The following is an 18,922-nucleotide window of genomic DNA, read 5'->3' on the forward strand; positions in this document are numbered from 1 at the left end:
CCCACACCCAGAAGGCAGTTCTGAGGGCATGGCCCCAGGAGGCTCCACCCACACCCAGAAGGCAGTTTTGAGGGTGTGGCCCCAGGAGACCCCCACCCATACCCAGAAGGCAGTTCTGAAAGCATGGCCCCAGGAGGCTCCACCCACATCCAGAAGGCAGTTTTGAGGGTGTGGCCCCAGGAGACCCCACCCATACCCAGAAGGCAGTTCTGAGGGCGTGGCCCCAGGAAGCTCCTCCCACTTGCAGAAGGCAGAACTGAAGGTGTGACCCCAGGAGGCTCCACCCACACCTAGAAGCCAGGACCAAAGTCGTGGCCCAGAAGGCTCCAAGCCCATCCCACACAGCACTCACATCATAGGCCCCAGCCTTGATCTGCTGGTACAGCTTATGCTGGTCCTCATCCCAGAAGGGCGGGTATCCCACCAGTAGGATGTACAGGATCACGCCTATGGACAGGGACATGAGCAGCACTGCCCTGGGAGGGCTCCGGGGTGCTCAGGGTTCCTTTGCCACCCCCACCATGGGCAGTAGAATAGCGCAGAGCTCCTACCCAGGAGCCAAGGCTAGCCCCCTCTGCTGCACATGCCTGCAAGAGGACCCCCCAAGGTGCAGCGCTGCCAGGTGAGGCCTAACAGCCCCTGACCCCTCCACTCCCACTGTCCACTCTGCTCGGGGCCCGCGCCTCCACTGAGTGCAGGGGACAACGCAGTGGCGGCCCTGGGTCACTTTAGCAGCTGTGGTCTGAGGGTCAGTCCCTGCAAGGCTCCCAAAGACAGGTCTGACACATAAATTTGGCCGAGGGCAGGGAAGCTGGTCATCTGCATGTTCCAGGATGGACACGGAGTTCCCAGAAATGCCCCCCACGCCCCAGCATGCCCACCACCCACCGCCCACACTCAGGGCTCACCACATGCCCAGATGTCCACAGGCTTGCCATACGCCTCCTTCCGGAGGACCTCGGGGGACAGGTAGCCCGGTGTGCCGGCAAACCCTATGGAGGGGGAAAGGGCCGTGAGGGGCTGCAAGCGGCCCATGGCATCCCCTGCCGTCCCCTGAACACTCACCAAACCATGCCTGCTGGTCCCCCTGCACCTCGATGGCCAGGCCGAAGTCCGCCAGCTTCACCGCTGCCCCCTTGCACTTGCTGGCCAGGAGCAGGTTCTCAGGCTAGAGAGAGGTGGGGGAAGTGCCGTGCTCACACCCAGGTGTCACAGGCAGAGTGCGGGCAGAGGGACACTCTGACTCACCCAACAGCCCCACTCCAGCAGCCCCAGCCCTTCAGGGGAGTAACTCAGCCACAGCATAGGTCCCCTGCACTCAGGATGGGTCGAGGACCTCTCAGACCAAAGCCACCTGCCACCCTCACAAGCACCTGTGATGATCCCCACAGCTCTGGGGCAGGGCATACAAGGAATGTGGGGCTCCCCTGGCCTTGGACTCCCACTGGAAGAGGGGCTGCGATGACCACAGCCCCAATTTTGGACACAGTGTGCGTAGGGTACTGAGAGGCTCAGCACTTTCTGCCCAGACTGTGGCCCTCGAAGAACAAGAAGGAGCACCCAGAGTCCAGCATGCTCAGCGCAGCCCAGGATGTGGCACCCATGGCCACCACACTCCCTGGGCTTCCTGACCACTGGCCACCAGCGGCCGCCTTAGTCTCCCTCCTCCTTATCCCGTGCCCCAGGGCCTACCACTGCTAAGGAGCCGCCCAAAAGGAAACTGCCTGCCACGTGACTGGCTTCTAACACTGGTTGCCAGTCAATCTTGGAAATTTCAAAACATGGAAAAGTGAGCCGGGCGTGGTGGCGCACGCCTGTAATCCCCGCGCTTGGGAGGCAGAGACAGGAGGATCGCGCAGGTTCGAAGCCAGCCGCGCGCGCTGGCTTAGGAGACCCTGTTTCCAAATATTAAAAAAAATGTAAAAAGAGGTCTGGGAGTGTAGCCCGGAGGTAGAAGGGCTTCCAGGAACCCCAGTACCACCAAAAAAAAAAAAAAAAAAAAAACATGGAAAAGTGAGCCTTGGAGTCAGTGAAACCTGCCCCACTCACAAGGAAGGACGTGTGCTCCTGAGCTGTGAGCACCGGCCCCGCGTGGCAGGCCAGGCTCCCTGCGAGCCCCAGCTGTGGCCTAACTTGCAGGCAGGGATCAGGCACTGAGCCCCTTCGGTTCCAGTCTCCCTGGTAACAGGCAGAGCATGCGTGCTCCTGCCCACTGGCTGCCCACTAGAGGCCCCTGTGCCCATCTCCATTCGCCAACCAGAGGAAGGCAAGGACCCTGCGCTCCGGAGCTCCCACACTAAGAATCTCAAGGAGAAGGGGTGCACTGCCCCAGCCCTCGGCCTGATCTTTGTCCCCTCCTCAGAGGGAGCAGATGGTAAAGAAAGAGGGGCGGGTAACCCAGGGCCACGGGCAAGAGGGCAGGGGCCCCTGGAGAGTGTGTGGTGCTGGCCCACCCCCGCCGGGCTGCTCCGCCAGGCCCCCACTGCTGGGCTCCGCAGCCTCCTTCACAGCCTGAGATGCACCACTGCCCTCTGCTGTCTGCCACGGGCACTGCAGCGGGGAGCCAGCAGCCTACCCCGGTGGCCTCTCAGCCAAGAGGGTGGGTTTCTCCCCTGAGAGGCGGATACTCGGCAAGACAGGAGCTGAGGCCACATCGAGGATCCTACGTGTCCCCCGAAACGGAGAGGCGAGGGAGCACACGCTCTCCCTCCACGCCTCCGCCTCAGGAGATTGGGTCCAGGAGATTGGGGACAAAGGACCCATGTCCCCTCCCAGGAGAAACACTGCGTCCTGGCGCCAGTGCGTGGTCCTCGAGGGGACATGTGAATTTGGCCAGCTCAAATGAGACAGGAAGCCGAGGCACCAGGGGGCCAGGGCACCGCCAGGGCACAGCCTCCCCACAGCAGCTGCCGGGCCTGGCTCCCCTCATCCACAGCCTGAGGAAGGTGCCAGCCCTTTGGTGTGAGCCCTGTGGGAAACCGGGTCTCAGTACACTGGGGCCAGGCCAGCAACCCAGCAAATGGGGCTGAAAAGGGAGGCGCCAGAGGGAGCAAAGGGCAAGGGAGAGGCTGTGGCCACATTGCTCTGGGGGAGCAAACCTTTTGACAAAGCCTGGAGTCCCCAGCTCAGCTCTGAGCAGCACAGCCTTGGTCAGAAATCTGCGAGGGGCAGGCAGGGCCAGGCCAGGCAGCTTTCACACCCTGCCCAGCACGCCGGCCCTGCCACCTGTGTCCCCGTGGCCAGAGCTGCATCTTGGTGGGGGCCCAGAAAATAAGCCTGGAAGTGGTGGCGCACGCCTGTAACCCCAGTGCTTGGGAGGCTGAGACAGGAGGACTGCCCAGTCAAAGCCAGCCTCAGTAGCCCGATGAGGCTTGCATCAACCTTAACAAGACCTGTAGCCAAATAAAAAAATAAAATAGGGCTGGGGTGTAGCTTGGAGGTAGAATCTCCCTGGGTTCAATCTCTAGCATCACACACGCACGCACACGTGCACACATGTAGACATCTGTTGACAGGCTGATTTCCAAAGGCTGCCCCTTCCAGCCCTGGAGGCCCTCTGCAGGATGTGTGCAGATATATCCCACCATGTGTACACATACACCCACATATGTACACACATATGAGCACACACACACAAGCCCGCGGTGTGCTCCCATACATACATGTATGTGCACACACATACATGACCACTTCTGCACGTGCATGCACATGCATGGAAACCTACACAATATACACCAAACATTCATGTACCTGTGTACACACATGTAGGCACATATGCACTACTATATGCACAAACATGGACATGCACACACAGATATGCACTCACATGCCTCCATGTGCACACACTCCTCCATGCACACACATATTCACAAGTGAGTACAACATAGATGGATGTCTATGTGCATGCATGTACACACATTTGAGCACACACACACACGAGCACACAAACACAGTGTGTGCACACCCTGCCCACACCCACAGCCCCCTTACCACCCCACTCTGCCACTCCCACCTCCTTTCAGCAGCAAGCCGGCCTGCTCCAGGGACCCAGGAGAGTGGGCAGGAACTCACCTTGAGGTCTCTGTGGACGACCCCCATTTGGTGACAGTGGAGCACGGCCTCCAGGATCTGCTGGATGCAGTGGCTGCGGCAGACGGCAGGTGGGTTAGCACGGGGCCTGGGCGTGCAGCTCGGGAGGCACGTGGAGGGCGGCGGTGCCCAGGTGGGGGGCGAGGAGGATGTAGGGAATCAGGAGAGGAGATGCTGGCCGGGAGGGGCTGCCAGGGCTCCTTCCCCAGCCCGGGCCAACTGCCCAGGTCCTGGCCCTGCATCCCCCTGGGCCCAGGTCTTCTCAGGGCCAGCCCCAGGCCCAGCGGTGATGCTCAGAGGGAAATGCCACTCCCCGGCCTCACCGTGGCCAAGCTGACCCAGGCCTGACCCCAGAAGCCAGGCTGACCTATATTCTTCAAGGAAGGCTATGGTAAGGGCCGTGGGCAAGAAACCATGGCAGGGAGGGGGCAGCAGGTGAGTCTAGGCCAGGCCCCCCTTGGGCAGCGGTCGTGCACTGGCACCCATGTTGTTTTTATCTCAATGGATGTAAATAATCTAAACATCACCTTGGCTTACATATAGCTGCTACAGTGGAAACTGGCCTCCCCACAGGCAATCCAGGGGTGGCTGAAGCCGTGGGCTGAGGTACCCTCCACCAGCTCTGTGGAGTGGGGGGTACCTTGACCTCTAGCAGCCAGGTCACTCTCCATGTGTTGCTCTGCCAGAGGCAGCGGCCACTCTGAGCCTGGCTCTCCCCGGGAGGGGCATGGGCTGTGGGCCTCTCGCCCCAGGCCCTAGCTCCCTTCTAGCCACCACCGTGGCCTGGACACCTCGCGGCTGGCCTTCCCTCTACATGGGACCTGCTTCCTGTGGTCAGGGGACAGCGCCGCCTTCCTGGGCACTGCAGCGGGGGGGGTGGGGGGCAGCACCTTCCTTGGTGATCTGGGCCAGGCCCCAAGGCCTCTGTAACTTCCAGCGTGCCCCTGCCTATATCCCCCTAGCTCCCGCCCTGATGGTGCAGGACCCAGGGCCAGTGCACAGGCCTCTGCATGTTCCACAAGTGGCAGCCTGGGGGGCAAACTCAATCTGGTCCACCTGTCACACACACTCAGGGTCACCAGGGTTCCCCAGGAGAACACGGTGCTGGGGTTATACCAGGCAGAAGCAACAGCTCTGGCCTGCAGGCAACATGGACACCCTGGGCCCGCCAGCGGCCCCGTCGGCAGCTGCTCCCCGGGACCTCTCCTCATGTAGCCCCAGCCTCGGACACCACACCATCCTCCCAGGGCAGGGCTGACACTTAGGGTTTTCCCTTTCTCTCTCTCTCTCCCTCCCTCCCTCCCTCCCTCCCTCCCTCCCTCCCTTCTTTCTTCTTTCATGTTCTGAACATTCTATCAAGTCATCGTCATTATCAGAATCATTCTCAGGCAGCGTTCGCGCCTGGTTCTAGGCATTATTCACAGGGTCTGGGTCTTGACGATGTCCATCCCTCCCCACCAGGGACAGTCAGTGCCTCAGTGGGCCCCTTCACCATCTTACTGCTTTCTATAGTTTTGTTTCATACATGTTTTTTGAGGCAGGGGTCTCACTGTGTTGCCCAAGCTGGCCTCAAACTTTGGGACTCAAGTGATCCTCCCACTTCAACCTCCCCAGTAGCTGGGACTATAGGTGTGCACCACCATGGCCAGCTTCTATGGAATTTTGCTTCCAGTACTGGGAATGAAACCCAGGGGCATTCTACCTCTGAGTTACACCCTAACCCTATTTTTTATTCTTTATTTTGAAAGAGGGTCTAAGTAGCAGAGGGCCTTACTAAGTAGCGGAGGCTGGCTGCAAACTGCGATCCTCCTGTCTCGTCTCCCAAGTACTGGGATTACAAGTAAATGCCAACACACCTGGCTTACCCTTAGCCCTACTTTTTTTTTGGTAGTACTGGGGTTCCTGGAAATCCTTCTACCTCTGGGCTACACTCCCAGACCTATTTTTATACTTTTTTATTTGGAAACAGGGTCTCTTAAGCTAGCGTGGCTGGCTTCAAACCTGCACGATCCTTGTCTCCACCTCCCAAGCGTGGGGATTATAAGCATGCACCACCATGCCCGGCTTTTAGCCCTACTTTTTATTCTTTCTTTCTTTCTTTCTTTCTTTCTTTCTTTCTTTCTTTCTTACTTTACTTTACTTTTTTTTGTAGTACTGGGGACCTTCTACCCCCGGGCTATACCCCCAGACCTATTTTATATTTTACTTGGAAACAGGGTCTCACTAAGTTGCTGAGAGCCTCACTAAGCTGGTGAGGCTGGCTTTGGACTTGTGATTCTCCTGTCTCAGCCTCCCAGGTACTGGGATTACAAGCGTGTGCCACCACGCCCGGCTGTTATTCTTTATTTTGAGACAGAGTCTTACTAACTTGCAGAGGGCCCCACAAGTTGCTGAGGTTGGCTGTGAACTTGTGATTTTTTTAAATAGGTTCTAAGCCAGGTGCAGTGGTGCATGCCTATAATCCCAGTACTTGGGAGACTGAGTCAGGAGGATCACAGGCTCAAGGTCTGCCTTAGCAACTTAGCAAGACCTTGATTTAAAATATAAAAAAACCCCAAAACTAAAATAGGGCTGGGGATAGCTCAGAGGTAGAATGCCCTTGGATTAAATCTACAGTATTCCTCCCCAAAAAACAACCCCGGGTTCTAAATGTTTTGAACTTTTTCCTGCTTTGCAAAAAGACTTAAGACGCTCCTCACCTTCCCCACAAACTCACAAAACAAATCCCTCTTCTTGCTAAGGAATTTCTAGCCTTCTTGGTTAGAAATGAGTTCAGAAAAGTCATTTCTGTCTCATTTATCCCTCCAGAGAGGAAGCAGTGTGAAAAACCCACTTCCTGCAGCAGTGATGGGGCTGACGGGGCCTTGATGGGGCAGGTCTGCGAGCTTGGGGACATGTGAGCTCAGTCTCAGAACAGCTTCTCAAGGCAGTGGCAGGTTCCTGAGCTTGCCGCGAAGCCCAGAGGGTAAGGACCCTCAGGGCCCCCACTCCCACTCCATTAGACACTACCACCGGAGGCACAGGGAGCCAGCCAGGCGGCACCACGCTGCCGACTCCCAGCAGCCCCAGCTGCTCCTCCATATGGGGTCTTCTGGTTTGGGAAGGTCTGGGCCTGGTAGGGGATGCTGGACTCTTTCCTCCCCACACTCTGCAGTTTGCTGAAGGCTCCTGGGACCTGGACAGCTCAAACACCCAGAAAGACCCAAGCCCCAGCTGCTCCTCTCTGGGCCCGACTGAGGCGGCTGGGTCCTGGGCAGGGTCTCTCCCTGGCCGGCAGAAGGAAGGCTGGGTGGGTCTGGTGAGGTTCCTGCTGCAGGCCAGGCTCTCCAAGGCCGCCAGGGGGCGCTGTGTGCCAGTCAGAGGCTGAGCACTGAGTTCAGTGGGGGGAGGCTGAGGCCCAACTATTGGGCCTGCAGTGATGCTCTGGAAGGATCTTGGGCGGGGGGGGGGGGGGGGGGGGGTGTTCCTGTGGCTGCCGTGATGGTGCATGCAGCTCCCCAGGCTGGGGGATGATAGGTCTCACAGACACCACACAACATTGAGTAGGGCAAGGAAAGTCCACGGGAGTGGAGGGAGCAGGTGAAGAGGGGTGGAGCTGAGGTGGGCTAGGGTGGCACCATGAGGAAGCAGAAGGAGGCTCTGGGCCTGGGGCAGTGTCCAGGGGTCTTCAGTCTAGGGACAGCCCTTGCCTGGCATCCGTCAGCCCTCAGCACTGAGTGGGTGAGTGGGGGCTACGGGGACCCTTGAGTGCATCTACCCAGCAGGCAGCCCCAGCTGGGTGATGTTTCCAATATAAAGAAAAGCCCTGGCTGGGCGCGGTGGTGCACACTTGTAATCCCAGCATTCAGGAGGGGAGGCTGAGACTGGAGGATCATGGTTCACGGCTAGCCTCAGCTACTTAGTGAGGCCCTCCACAACTTACTGAGAACTTGTTTCAAAATAAAGAATAAAATATAGGGCCGGCCGCGTAATCCCTGTGCTTGGGAGGCGGAGACAGGAGGATTGCGCAGGTTCGAAGCCAGCCTCACTGGCTTAAGAGACCCTGTTTCCAAATAAAAATATAAAAAAAATAGGTCTTGGAGTGTAGCCCAGAGGTAGAAAGGTTTCCAGGAACCCCAGTACCACCAAAAAACAAAACAAAAATAAACCCCCCAAAACAAACAAACAAAACCAAAGAATAAAAATTAGGACTGGGAGTGTAGCTCAGAGGTAGAATACCCCTGGGTTCCATCCCTAGCACCACCAAAAATGAAAAGAAAAAGGAAAAAAAAACACCTCATCTTCCTTCACTCCAAGGGACAGGCCACTTGCAAGCTGTTTTATACAAAGTCCTTCCTGAAGGAGTTTTAGAAAGAAGCCCTTGAGACCTGGGGCTGAGAGGAGGGGCTGCTGCCCGGCTTGACCCCAGCTGCCGTCTCCCCAGCCAGCCCATGGCCCCTGTTTGCCTGGCTCCAAGGGGGGACCTGAGGGACCAGGATGAACTTGGGTACTGCTGCCTTTCCCTGGGAGACCCAGGGTCTGTCACAAAGGGCAAGGCCTCCTGCTGGCTCAGACACGAGTCACATAAAGCTACTTTAAAAATAATATTCATTTCTCTTGATCAGAAATGCAATACATATTCATTGAAGAAGAGTTTTAAAATAGACAAGATAAAAAATTTAAAATCATCCATAACTCCACCGCCTGCAGAGGACCACTGTAGCCCTCTTTTTTCTTTTTAAATGCACCTACCTATGGCAGAGTGGGGGTGCACAGAGCCGGCTCAGTAGGAAGTGACCACCCTCAGCTGTCCCTGAGCTGAGATGCTCTATCAGGGACCCCGGTGGCATCTGATCTGCCCACAGCAGGCCATGAGTAGCTGCCTTTCCTTGGGCAGGGTCTCCCATCTCCTCGCTGGCATCCTGTACCCCTCAATGTGGCCCCATGCCATAAAAGGCTATCTCTGGGACCATCATCTCTCTTAATTATCTTAAGGGAAGGGCTACCCAAGGGTTGTGAGGAAGCCCAGTCTGGATGGAATCCATGCCCCTCCATTCCAGCCCCACTTTGGAGACCTAAGGGCCATCTAAACCTGGGCGCAGAGAAAAGGGGGCCCCTCGGCCATGTTCTGAAGGTTCAGGTGTCCCCAGGTGTGTAAGCGAGGTGCAGAGAGCTAGGAGGAGAGCCTGGGGCATCTGTCCCAGCAGCCACAACAGGACAGGCTGCCGGCTTTCTTGGCCCACACCCAAATGGGGTGGGGCCAGAGGTGGCCCTGAGAGGAAACCATGGAAGGGGACTCCTGGACTGTCCTCTTAGGAAGAACACTTGGAAATTGTCCTGTCTCTGAGGAAGGTCAAGCAAGAGGTTCTTGTCATGGGCCGTGGCCCAAGGCATCCAGAGGCCATGAACCGCCCATGCTGCTGTCTCTCTAGCAGCCGCTTGCCATGAAGAGCACCGCTCCCCACCCATACCTCCGTGCTGCCCCTGCTCCTGCCAGAGAGCACCCGGAGGGCTGGAGGGCTGGCTGACACTTCCACTCGGCTGCCACCTGCCAGGCTATGGAGGGGACCATGATGCACAGGAAGGGACGTGGATCACACAGGGGGCAGGAGCAGGCAGGGCTGAGTGGGGCTGGGCAACGGGGGAGCAAAGAGGAAGCGTGACAGCGAGGCTCAGCACCCACCTGGCGTCGGCCTCACTGTAGTATTCTCTCGCCACAATGTCTTCAAAGAGCTCCCCACCGGTGACCCTGTGAGGAAAGCACATGGGAGTTGCAGATTCTGGAGACCCCTGTCATCATGTTACTTTTATCAATGACACCGCCACTACCATCACCATGGTCACCATCACTGCCATCATCACCATCACCATTGCCATCGCCAACACCAACATCACCACTATGAGCACCACCATCACCATCATCGCCATCACTATCATCACCACCATGATCAACATCACCACCATCGCTATCACCACCATCATCATCATCACCATCGCCATCACCATCATCATCATCATCACCATCATCACCACCATTGCCATCACCACCATCACCACCATCATAACCATCACCATCATCACCACCATCATCACCATCACCACCATCATCACCATCATCATCACCATCATCACCACCATCATCACCATCACCACCATCATCACCATCACCACCATCATCATCATCACCATCATCACCAACATCATCATCACCACAATCACCATCATCACCACCATCACCATCATCACCACCATCACCATCATCATCATCACCATCACCACCATCATCACCATCATCACCATCACCATCATCACCACCATCATCACCATCGCCATCACCACCAACATCATCATCACCACAATCACCATCATCACCACCATCACCATCATCACCACCATCACCATCATCACCACCATCATCACCATCATCACCATCATCACCATCACCATCATCACCACCATCACCATCATCACCACCATCATCACCATCGCCATCACCACCAACATCATCATCACCACAATCACCATCATCACCACCATCACCATCATCACCACCATCACCATCATCACCACCATCACCATCATCACCATCGCCATCGCCATCATCATCATCACCATCATCACAACCATCACCATCATTACCATCATCATCATCACCATCATCATCACCATCATCACCACCATCACTATCACCATCATCACCATCATCATCACCACCATGATCAACATCACCACCATCATCATCATCACCACCATCACAACATCATCAGCATCATCACCACCACCATTGCCATTGTCATCACCATCACCAACATTATCACCACCATCAACATCAACATCACTATCATCACTATCACCACTGCCAACACCATCATCACCATACCATCACCATCATCATTACCATCACCAACATTATCACCATCATCATTATCACCACCATCACTACCATGATCACCACCACTGCCAACACCATCATCACCACTACCATCGCCATCATCATTACCACCACCAACATCATCATCATCATCACCACTGCCAACACCGTCATCACCACCCCCATGGCCATTGTCATCACCATCACCTCCATCACCATCACCACCCTACTGCCACTGTCACCTAGCAAAGACAGCTTTCTGAGTACTTATACCTGATAACACCTTTCGTTCTCACAATAATCCCAGACCTCAGGGCCTCCTCCCCCCCATTCTCTCTCTCTCTCTCTTTCTTTCCTCTCTCTCTCTCTCTCTCTCTCTCTCTCTCTCTCTCTCTCCATATATATATATATATATATATATATATATATATATATATATATATATATATATATATCTGGAGATTTAACCCAGGGGCATTTTACTTCTGAGCTAAACCCCAAGCCCAAATTAATTTTTTAATTTTTGTGCAAGATCTCACTAAGTTGCTGAGGCTGAACTCAAAAACTGAAATCCTCCTGTCTCAGCCTCCCAGGTACTGGGAATACAGGTTTGTGCCACCATGGTCAGCTCCTTGGGTCCGCCTGAAGGTAAGGCCAGCCCAATCCTAGAAGCTGTGCCCAGTGGTCCACAGAGGTAGGAGGGAGGATATGCAGGGCCCTTCTGAGCTCATCACCCTTAGAACTTCTCCATGCACCTGCCTGGCAGGTACTGAGCCATCCAGGTACTGAACCATCCAGAAAGGATGTACACGCGGGTGCACACACACACACCATTCTCTTTCCTTCCTAGTGGCTGAAACACATGTAGCTACCTGTTGAACACCAGTAGCCCTCGCACAGAGGCCTCTCCATTTCCCAGTGGAGGTGGGTCTGGGGCACACAGAGACAATGGCAAGCCAGCCCCCTCCTCAGGCCATGCGCCAGACGTTTCAGGACAGCCCCAGCCCGGCAGCAGAGGCTGTGCCCAGGTCAGTCCTGGTCACTAGATGCCAATTTGAGGCAGGGCCACAAGAGGTGGCCAAGCCCTTGCAGGGACAGCCCAGCCTCTCTTGACCAGAGGACCCCAAGGCCTGGGCATCTGTCATTCGAGAGAGAAGAGAGAGCGAAGCAGCAGTCCACAGAAAGGTGCCTCTGGCCACCGCTGCTGCTGCTCAAGGGCGGCTGCGGGAGGGCGTGGAGTAACCATGGCAACAGCACCCCAGCTGCTTCCCTGGCTGTGTGGCCGCCTGGATGCCAGAGGGCCAGGCCAAGGCCCACGGGCCCCCACCCAGCCGACGGGTCCACAGCAACCCTGATTCACGACCTAAATATAGCGTAGCTCAGCGGGAGCTGTCGAGAGAGGGGATGAGCTCATCGCTTCTAAATCCGGCAGGAAGTGAGAGGCGGCTTTGGCCCCAGACGCCTTCCCAGCCACCGTGCACGCGCGTGTGCGTGCACACACATGCACCCCCCAGCACCGCATGCACATACTCACATTCACACCAGGCACACACACACCCCACACAGTGCACTCTCACAAGCTCAGATGCGCACACACATACTTCCATGCACACTTGTGGGCACACACGCGGGCACCAGCCGGCAGTGCCCAGGGCACCAGGCAGTGGGACCAGGGCACAGAGGACGGGGAGGGGGCAGTGAGCACCCTTGAAGCCGCCCCCCTCCCACCGGCCTAAGGAACGGCCCAGGGTCAGCCCAGCCTCAGGGACTCTGCGAAACCCTGCAAAGCCGGGGGGAGGGGAAGGGAGGTTGCCAGGAGCAAGGTGCCCCCAGCAGAAGTGGGGACGGGACGGGTGAGAGGACTGGACTTACAGATCGAAGACGAGGTAGTGGAAACCCTCCTCGGAGATGCTGTCATGGAGACGCACTGCGGGGAAAGAGAGCCATAAGGAGTTGGCAGCCTCCAGGACCCCCCAACACACACACACACACACACACACACACACACACACACACACACACACTCCCTGCACACTGCCCAGGCACACGGCAGCAATGCCACCCTTAGAGCATCCTGCCCCACAGTCAAGGGCCTGGGGTGCCCATGGGACAGGGCTGGGCAAGCCGGGGGCATCGGGCAAGCACCAGAGTCCTCGGACAACACCCCACTTTCCCTGCCCTCAGCCACCTGCCTGGTCTCCCATTTCCTTCTGCCAAGGGAGACAGAGGCACAGTGTGGAGCAGGAGCCTGCGTGGCTGAGCCCCCAGAGAGCACCTGGGAGAGGGGTCAGATGAAATTACTTCTGGATCAGGAAAAGCTGCCTCGCTCCAAACAGCCCCGGGTTTCCAAGCTGCCTGGCTGCCCTGCCTCCTGCAGGGTGAAGCGGAAGACGCAGGGAGCAGCACCGGGCGCTCTGCACGCCAGGCTGGCCCCGAGGCCTGTTCTCCTGAGCTGGACATGCACCCGCACCAAGCCAGGAGACTTTTCCAAGAATGACTCAATTGGGGCCCTGCCTGTTCATGGACAGGCAGGTTCTGCGCTTTCCCAGAGTGAGAGTGCCCTGGGCGGCCCAGAGAATTTTACCTGTGTTAGTTACTCAACCCCCTAACCACACAGAGAAGGTGAGCAATCAGCAGAAAGTCACACAGCTCACAAAAGGGGAGTGAGGCTGTGGGCCCAGGGGTCGGTCTGGCTCCACTGCCTGCCCTGGGCCAGCCCTGGGTCTCTCTTCTTGGAACCCAAGAGACAGATCTCCAAGGTCTTGTCTCCTTCCACCCAAACTAGGACCACAAGCATTGGAGGGTGAAGAGTGGCTGCCTCATCTCTGGTCCTGCAGGCACAAACAGCTCCCTCCTGTGCTGCCCTGCTTTCTAATGGCTGCCAGGACTCTCCTCCAGGCTCAGGCCCTCCTTGCCAGGGGCCTAATAGCGAGCATCCTGTCCCCAGAAACGCTGATGGCCTCTGGGATCCAGGACTTGCCCAGTCGCCGGCTTCCAACGGCCCCGGCCCAATGGCCTTTCCTAGGACCTACCCTCAGACAGAGGGCCCTCCACCCGGAGAGCAGGCCAGACCCAGGTCACTCCACAGAGCCAGAAGGCATGAGACCACTGAACCCTGCCACTGTGCTGCCTAGTGACCTCAGGCGGGACCCTCGGCCACCCACGCCTCCATCGGTTCCTCTGTGAGACAGAGTCCATCTCTGCCTCTGGCTGTTCCAAGGATGGGTCCCATTGCCCGTGGGAAGCTCCCAGACACGGCAAGTGCCCTGTGAGCCACAGCCGTATGGTCATCGTTACCGCTGTTATCTGGGCCCGAGGCTCAGAACCAGGGTTTCGGACTTCCTGGGCACCTGGGCTGCTTTCCCAAGCCCAGGCAGAAAGACTGGGCCCGGAGGGTCCCTTCCTCCCTCCTACTATTCCAAGCTTCTGCTCTGCAGCCCAGCCTCTCCCCTTCCCATCCACATCCTTAAGAACCAATGCTCAAAGGGCCAGGAAGACCCCTCCCCTGCCAAGGGCATGCCTGTGACCCAGTGCCCTCACCACCCCACCTGCGCCTCCCAGCGGACTTCTGTCCCTCCGACCCCTGGAGTCCCCATTCCCACCTGGGCCCCTACTCCACCTGAGCTGGCCTGTGCCCCCTCCCTCTGAGGGACCTTAGGGCCCCTGGCTCATACATGCCAGAAAGTGGGTCCCCTGGTCAGAAAGAGCCACTGGGGCACATTGTGGAGAGTCGAGGCCCGGTGTACACGGGCACCATTGACTTTTAAAAATACTTAAGGTAGCCAGGCGTGGTAGCACATGCTTGTAATCCCAGCATTTGGGAGGCTGAGACTGGAGGATCGCAGTTCACGGCCAGCCTCAGCTAGTGAGGCTCTCTGCACCTTAGTGAGTCCCTGTTTCAAAATAAAAAGAATAAAAAATAGGGCAAGGGGTGTAGCTCAGAGGTCAAATGCCTCTGGGTTCCATCCCAAGACCCGCAAAAAACAAAACAAAACAAAACAAAAACTCAAGGTGCTTATTTTAATGGTTTAGAAGAAAATCTAACTGGCACATCAGACCTGAGAATTTACAAAGAGAGCTAAGCAAAAAAAAAAAAAAAAAAAAAGTGAACTGTCACAAAATCTATTTAAATAAAAGCAGTAAGCAAATAATGTGGTGGGTTGTACAGAGGTGGCAGTGGGTGCAGTCCTCCTCTGTGGCACCCGAGGGGTCTGGTCTGGACACCCCAGGCCAGGGAGATGCCTCAAATCCCACCCAGAGTGACCCTGGGGCTCTTAACCTCCCAGGGGAGCAGGGCCCAGGGGCGCCTCACCCTTTCCTGGGTACTTCAGTGCTCCCTGATATTGGGGCTCCCCATTCTCTCTGGAGGGGCTCAAGGGCCCAGACATCAAAGCCCAGCAAGGCTGTAGCTTTCCATGGAAAAAGGGGTTCTGGAAGCCCCAGAGCAAGAGGACTCAGCGGTCCGGCCAGCCTTCCCAAGCAGCCCTTCCTGGACCCCACGGTGCCTGTCGCTTTCGGAAGCTTGCTACCTCATGTTAACTGGTGAGGGGTGGGGCTCCAGAACCTTCTCCCTCAGCCCCTCCTGAGCCTCCTTGTCCCCACGCTCCCCCCCCCCCAGGGTGTCCCTCTGCCCAGCTGCTCAGTGGAACACCCAGTGGGGGAGGCAGAGTCTAGCCCTGAAATCAGAAGAAACTGCAGCTTCCGGAGCCAGGGCAGGCAGGCGGCCTCAGCATGCGGGGGGCCGGCGGTGGCTGAGGCCCTGAGTGGCTGAGGCTGAGGGTACTTGACTCCTGGTGGGGTCCAGGAACAGTAGCAGAGCTGCCTGCCAGGCTCTGCTGAGCTCTGCTACCCCAGGGGTCCTGAGAGCAGCAGGGGAGGCTTGGCACCCAATCCCTAGGTAAGCCCCCAACCCCAGAATGCGCCTTCCACCCCAGAGATGAGGGTAGGCCCAGGGACCTTGCCTGGCACCGCCAGACATCTGTAAATGTATGCTCAAGAGTGAATTCTGGAACCTTCCTTGGAGAGGCTGTTGACCGCAGGGGCTGCACCCAGACAGGGCATGGACTACCTGTGCTCAGGGGTGCGGCTCCACAGACACCAGCTACACTGTCACCGTCACCCCATGTGAGCAGCCAACGCCACGCAGCCTAGAAGCTGGATGTGTGGGGGCTCTGAGGCCAAGCACCTCTCTCTGGGCCCTTGTGGGAAATAACTCAGCACAAAGGACTTGGGGAACCAGACCTCAGGTGTTCATCATGATGGCTGCAAAATGCACCCCTGAATTCTCTGATGGATCTCCTCTGAGAGGAGACACCTTGTAGTGACACCTCATAGACTAGGTCATAAAGAGACAGACAGGGCCAGGAGTGGTGGCACATGCCTAAAATCCCAGTACTTGGGAGGCTGAGACAGGAGGATTGCAGGTTTGAGGATAGCCTCAGCAACATAGGGAGACTCTGAGAACCCTAGCAAGACCCTGTTTCTAAACAAAAAAACTAAATGGGGTGGGGTGTAGCTCAGAGGTAGAATGCCTCTGGGTTCAATCGCCAGGACAAAACAAAAAAAGGAAGAAGAAAAAATAGTGCATGAGTCCTCAGAGATTAAGCAGAGTTCCCAGAAGACTGGGCAACCCTACTCCTGGGTAGGGACCCAGAGAACTGAAAGCAGGAACTCCACACTCATGTGCCCCGCTCACTGCCGCACGGCTCACAACCCACCAGGTGGAAGTAGCCCAGTGTCCATCACCAGACGAACAGACACAACATGGTACATCCATGCAATGGAATAGTATCCAGCCTTAAAAAGGAGGGGATTCTGGCAAATGTAGCATACAGATGAGCCCCAGAAATTGCAGACATGTCTTTTCCCATCGAGAACTTCACCTGAGCCAGTGACAGCGGAGGGCACCCGATATGCCAGCGGGCAGCAGGGACGCCCAGCGCCAGCCTGCCGGATGGTCGTTTGGTCCTACTGGGGTCCCACATCAGAGGCAGAAGCCCCTCTTCCCTCTCCACCCTGGTCCCTGGGCTGGGAGGGATGTGGATGCCCCAGCTCCCAAAGTGGCTGCTTCTCACAGCCCCTGGGTATCCCTTTTAAACACAGATTCCTGGTCTCCATCCTGGCAAAAGCTTTGGAGAGAGGAATCCACCTGATAAACTCCCAGGGCCCCTGAGGCCAGAGTGAGCCCCCCATCAACAGAAGAAAGGCTGTCATTCCCAAGCTGACCACAGCTGCCCGCAGTGTGGGCCAGGTTTGAGGCTTCGGATGTCTCTGGTGGGGCGCAAGTTGGAAAGGCAGGCAGGGAGACACAGCACCTGAGTGCTGGCACACATCAGGGCTGCACTGGAGCCCGGGAGGGTGCGGGGTGAGAGGGTGAAGTGCCCTGGGGAGAGCTGCGCTGACGTCCTGCGGGCTGCACAGCCCGGGTCCCTGTGGCTCCCAGCACAATGACCACTCAGCACAGGACCTGTCTGGGCTTCAGGAAGGAGACTGGCAGGCAGCAGCTGCGCTTCTTGAGGGCCACGGCCTGGTGGGGCCAGGACCCGGGGACCTGGTGGTTGGCGCCCATCGACCCCAGACACAGGCAGGTGGGGCTCACTGGGCTCACTGGCCCACCTCATTCTGGCAGTGCCAGCAGCCCTGATGTTGGAGACAGGGCCAGCTCCCTCCCCAGGGAGACCCTCCCCGCGTGCCCAGCCAGTGAGGCTTGGACAGGCCCCCAGGTCAGGCCTCCAAATTCCCATAAGCATTCCCCAAAGCACGGGCCCGCTCTGTGGACGCCCCCGCTCCGTGGACGCCCCCACTCCGTGGACGCCCCCGCTCCCTGGACGCCCCCGCTCCCTGGACGCCCCCGTTCCCTGGATGCCGCTCACCAATGTTGGGATGCTTCAGCAGGCGGCATATCCGAGCCTCTCTCTCCAGCTTCTGGTGATCTGCGGACAGAAGAAGACAAGGCGTCACCCTCTCCAGTTGGGAGAAGGCAAGGTGTAGACGCCCCTGGCAGTGCTGGGCAGGGTACGTGGCAGGTGCCCTGGGAGGCAGCAAGGACAAACTCAGGGCTCAAGGTTTCCCTCAGCGTTCAAGGAACGCAGAGTGCTGTGCGCTGGTGGTGCACTGGCTGGTTTAATTCTTCACTTCTTTGTCCTAACTCCAGACTCTGGAGCTTTCAACTGAAGCCAAATCTGTTCTTCCACAGCAGTGATGGGGTGCACAGAGGGGCCCATCTGCTGGGTGGGGGCGAGGATGCACCTTCAGATCCCAGGGCCCACCAGCTCCTCCTACCCCCTAAAAGTACAAGGCCTAGACTAGCTCTGGGAGGAGAACAGAGACAGCAGGCGAGGGGGCACCTGGACTCCCCATTCCCGTCAGGCCCTCCTCAGGCCTCCCAAAAGACAGAACGTTGATTATCCAGAACTTTTGTATTTCTTGGTGTGTGTGTGTGTGTGTGTGTGTGTGTGTGTGTGTGTGTGTGTGTTGCAGTACTGGGGATTGAACCCAAGGGCATTCTGCCTATGACTTATACCCCCAGCCCAATTTTTTTTTTCAAACAGGGTCTCACTAAGTTTTGGAGGGCCTCACTAAGTACTTGAGGCTGGAGGTGAACCCACAATCCTCCTGTCTCGGCCTCCCAAGTACTGGGATTACACGCATGCGCCAGCCACTAAGCCCGGCTGACGTCTTGTATTTCAAGCCGGGGTTCGAGGATTCAAAAGGCCAATGGAGATTGTAATTGCAAGCACAAACACCGAAAGCCCACATGTGAGAGAAGGAAGCGCTCCATGGGGCTACAGTCACAGCAGAATATGATACCACCGCAAGGGAACGGCTCCCGGGCCACCCCCACCAGTGTGTGAGCACACCCTTACCCTCCAAACAAAGTGTCGAGGGGCAAGCGACAATGTGCTTCCACGTCCACGAGGCCAAAACCAGGTGCATCACGGGGCTACAGCCCTTGAGGAGAGCAAGGGCCGAGGCAGGTGGATT

At 57.1% G+C, this 18,922-nt stretch overlaps 1 protein-coding gene across 20 annotated transcripts in view; it reads right to left on the reverse strand.

The window, feature by feature from the left end:
* The window catches only part of CAMK2B (calcium/calmodulin dependent protein kinase II beta), a gene marked incomplete at both ends in the record, with an annotated part of 86,499 nt that overhangs the window by 17,089 nt on the left and 50,488 nt on the right, over positions 1-18,922 (reverse strand). For 19 of the 20 annotated variants that reach the window (XM_080701681.1, XM_080701674.1, XM_080701684.1 and 16 more), the window contains 7 exons: positions 353-447; positions 909-992; positions 1,066-1,168; positions 4,072-4,144; positions 9,752-9,817; positions 12,812-12,866; positions 17,812-17,871. In XM_080701681.1, coding sequence (XP_080557807.1) covers positions 353-447; positions 909-992; positions 1,066-1,168; positions 4,072-4,144; positions 9,752-9,817; positions 12,812-12,866; positions 17,812-17,871 — 536 coding nt within the window. Of the gene's footprint in view, positions 1-352; positions 472-908; positions 993-1,065; positions 1,169-4,071; positions 4,145-9,751; positions 9,818-12,811; positions 12,867-17,811; positions 17,872-18,922 lie in introns of all 20 variants that reach the window. The other variant, XM_080701670.1, reaches the window with a different exon arrangement.

This window comes from Muscardinus avellanarius (assembly GCF_963383645.1).
Source record: "Muscardinus avellanarius genome assembly, chromosome: 9".
Classification (NCBI taxonomy): Eukaryota; Metazoa; Chordata; class Mammalia; order Rodentia; family Gliridae; genus Muscardinus; species Muscardinus avellanarius.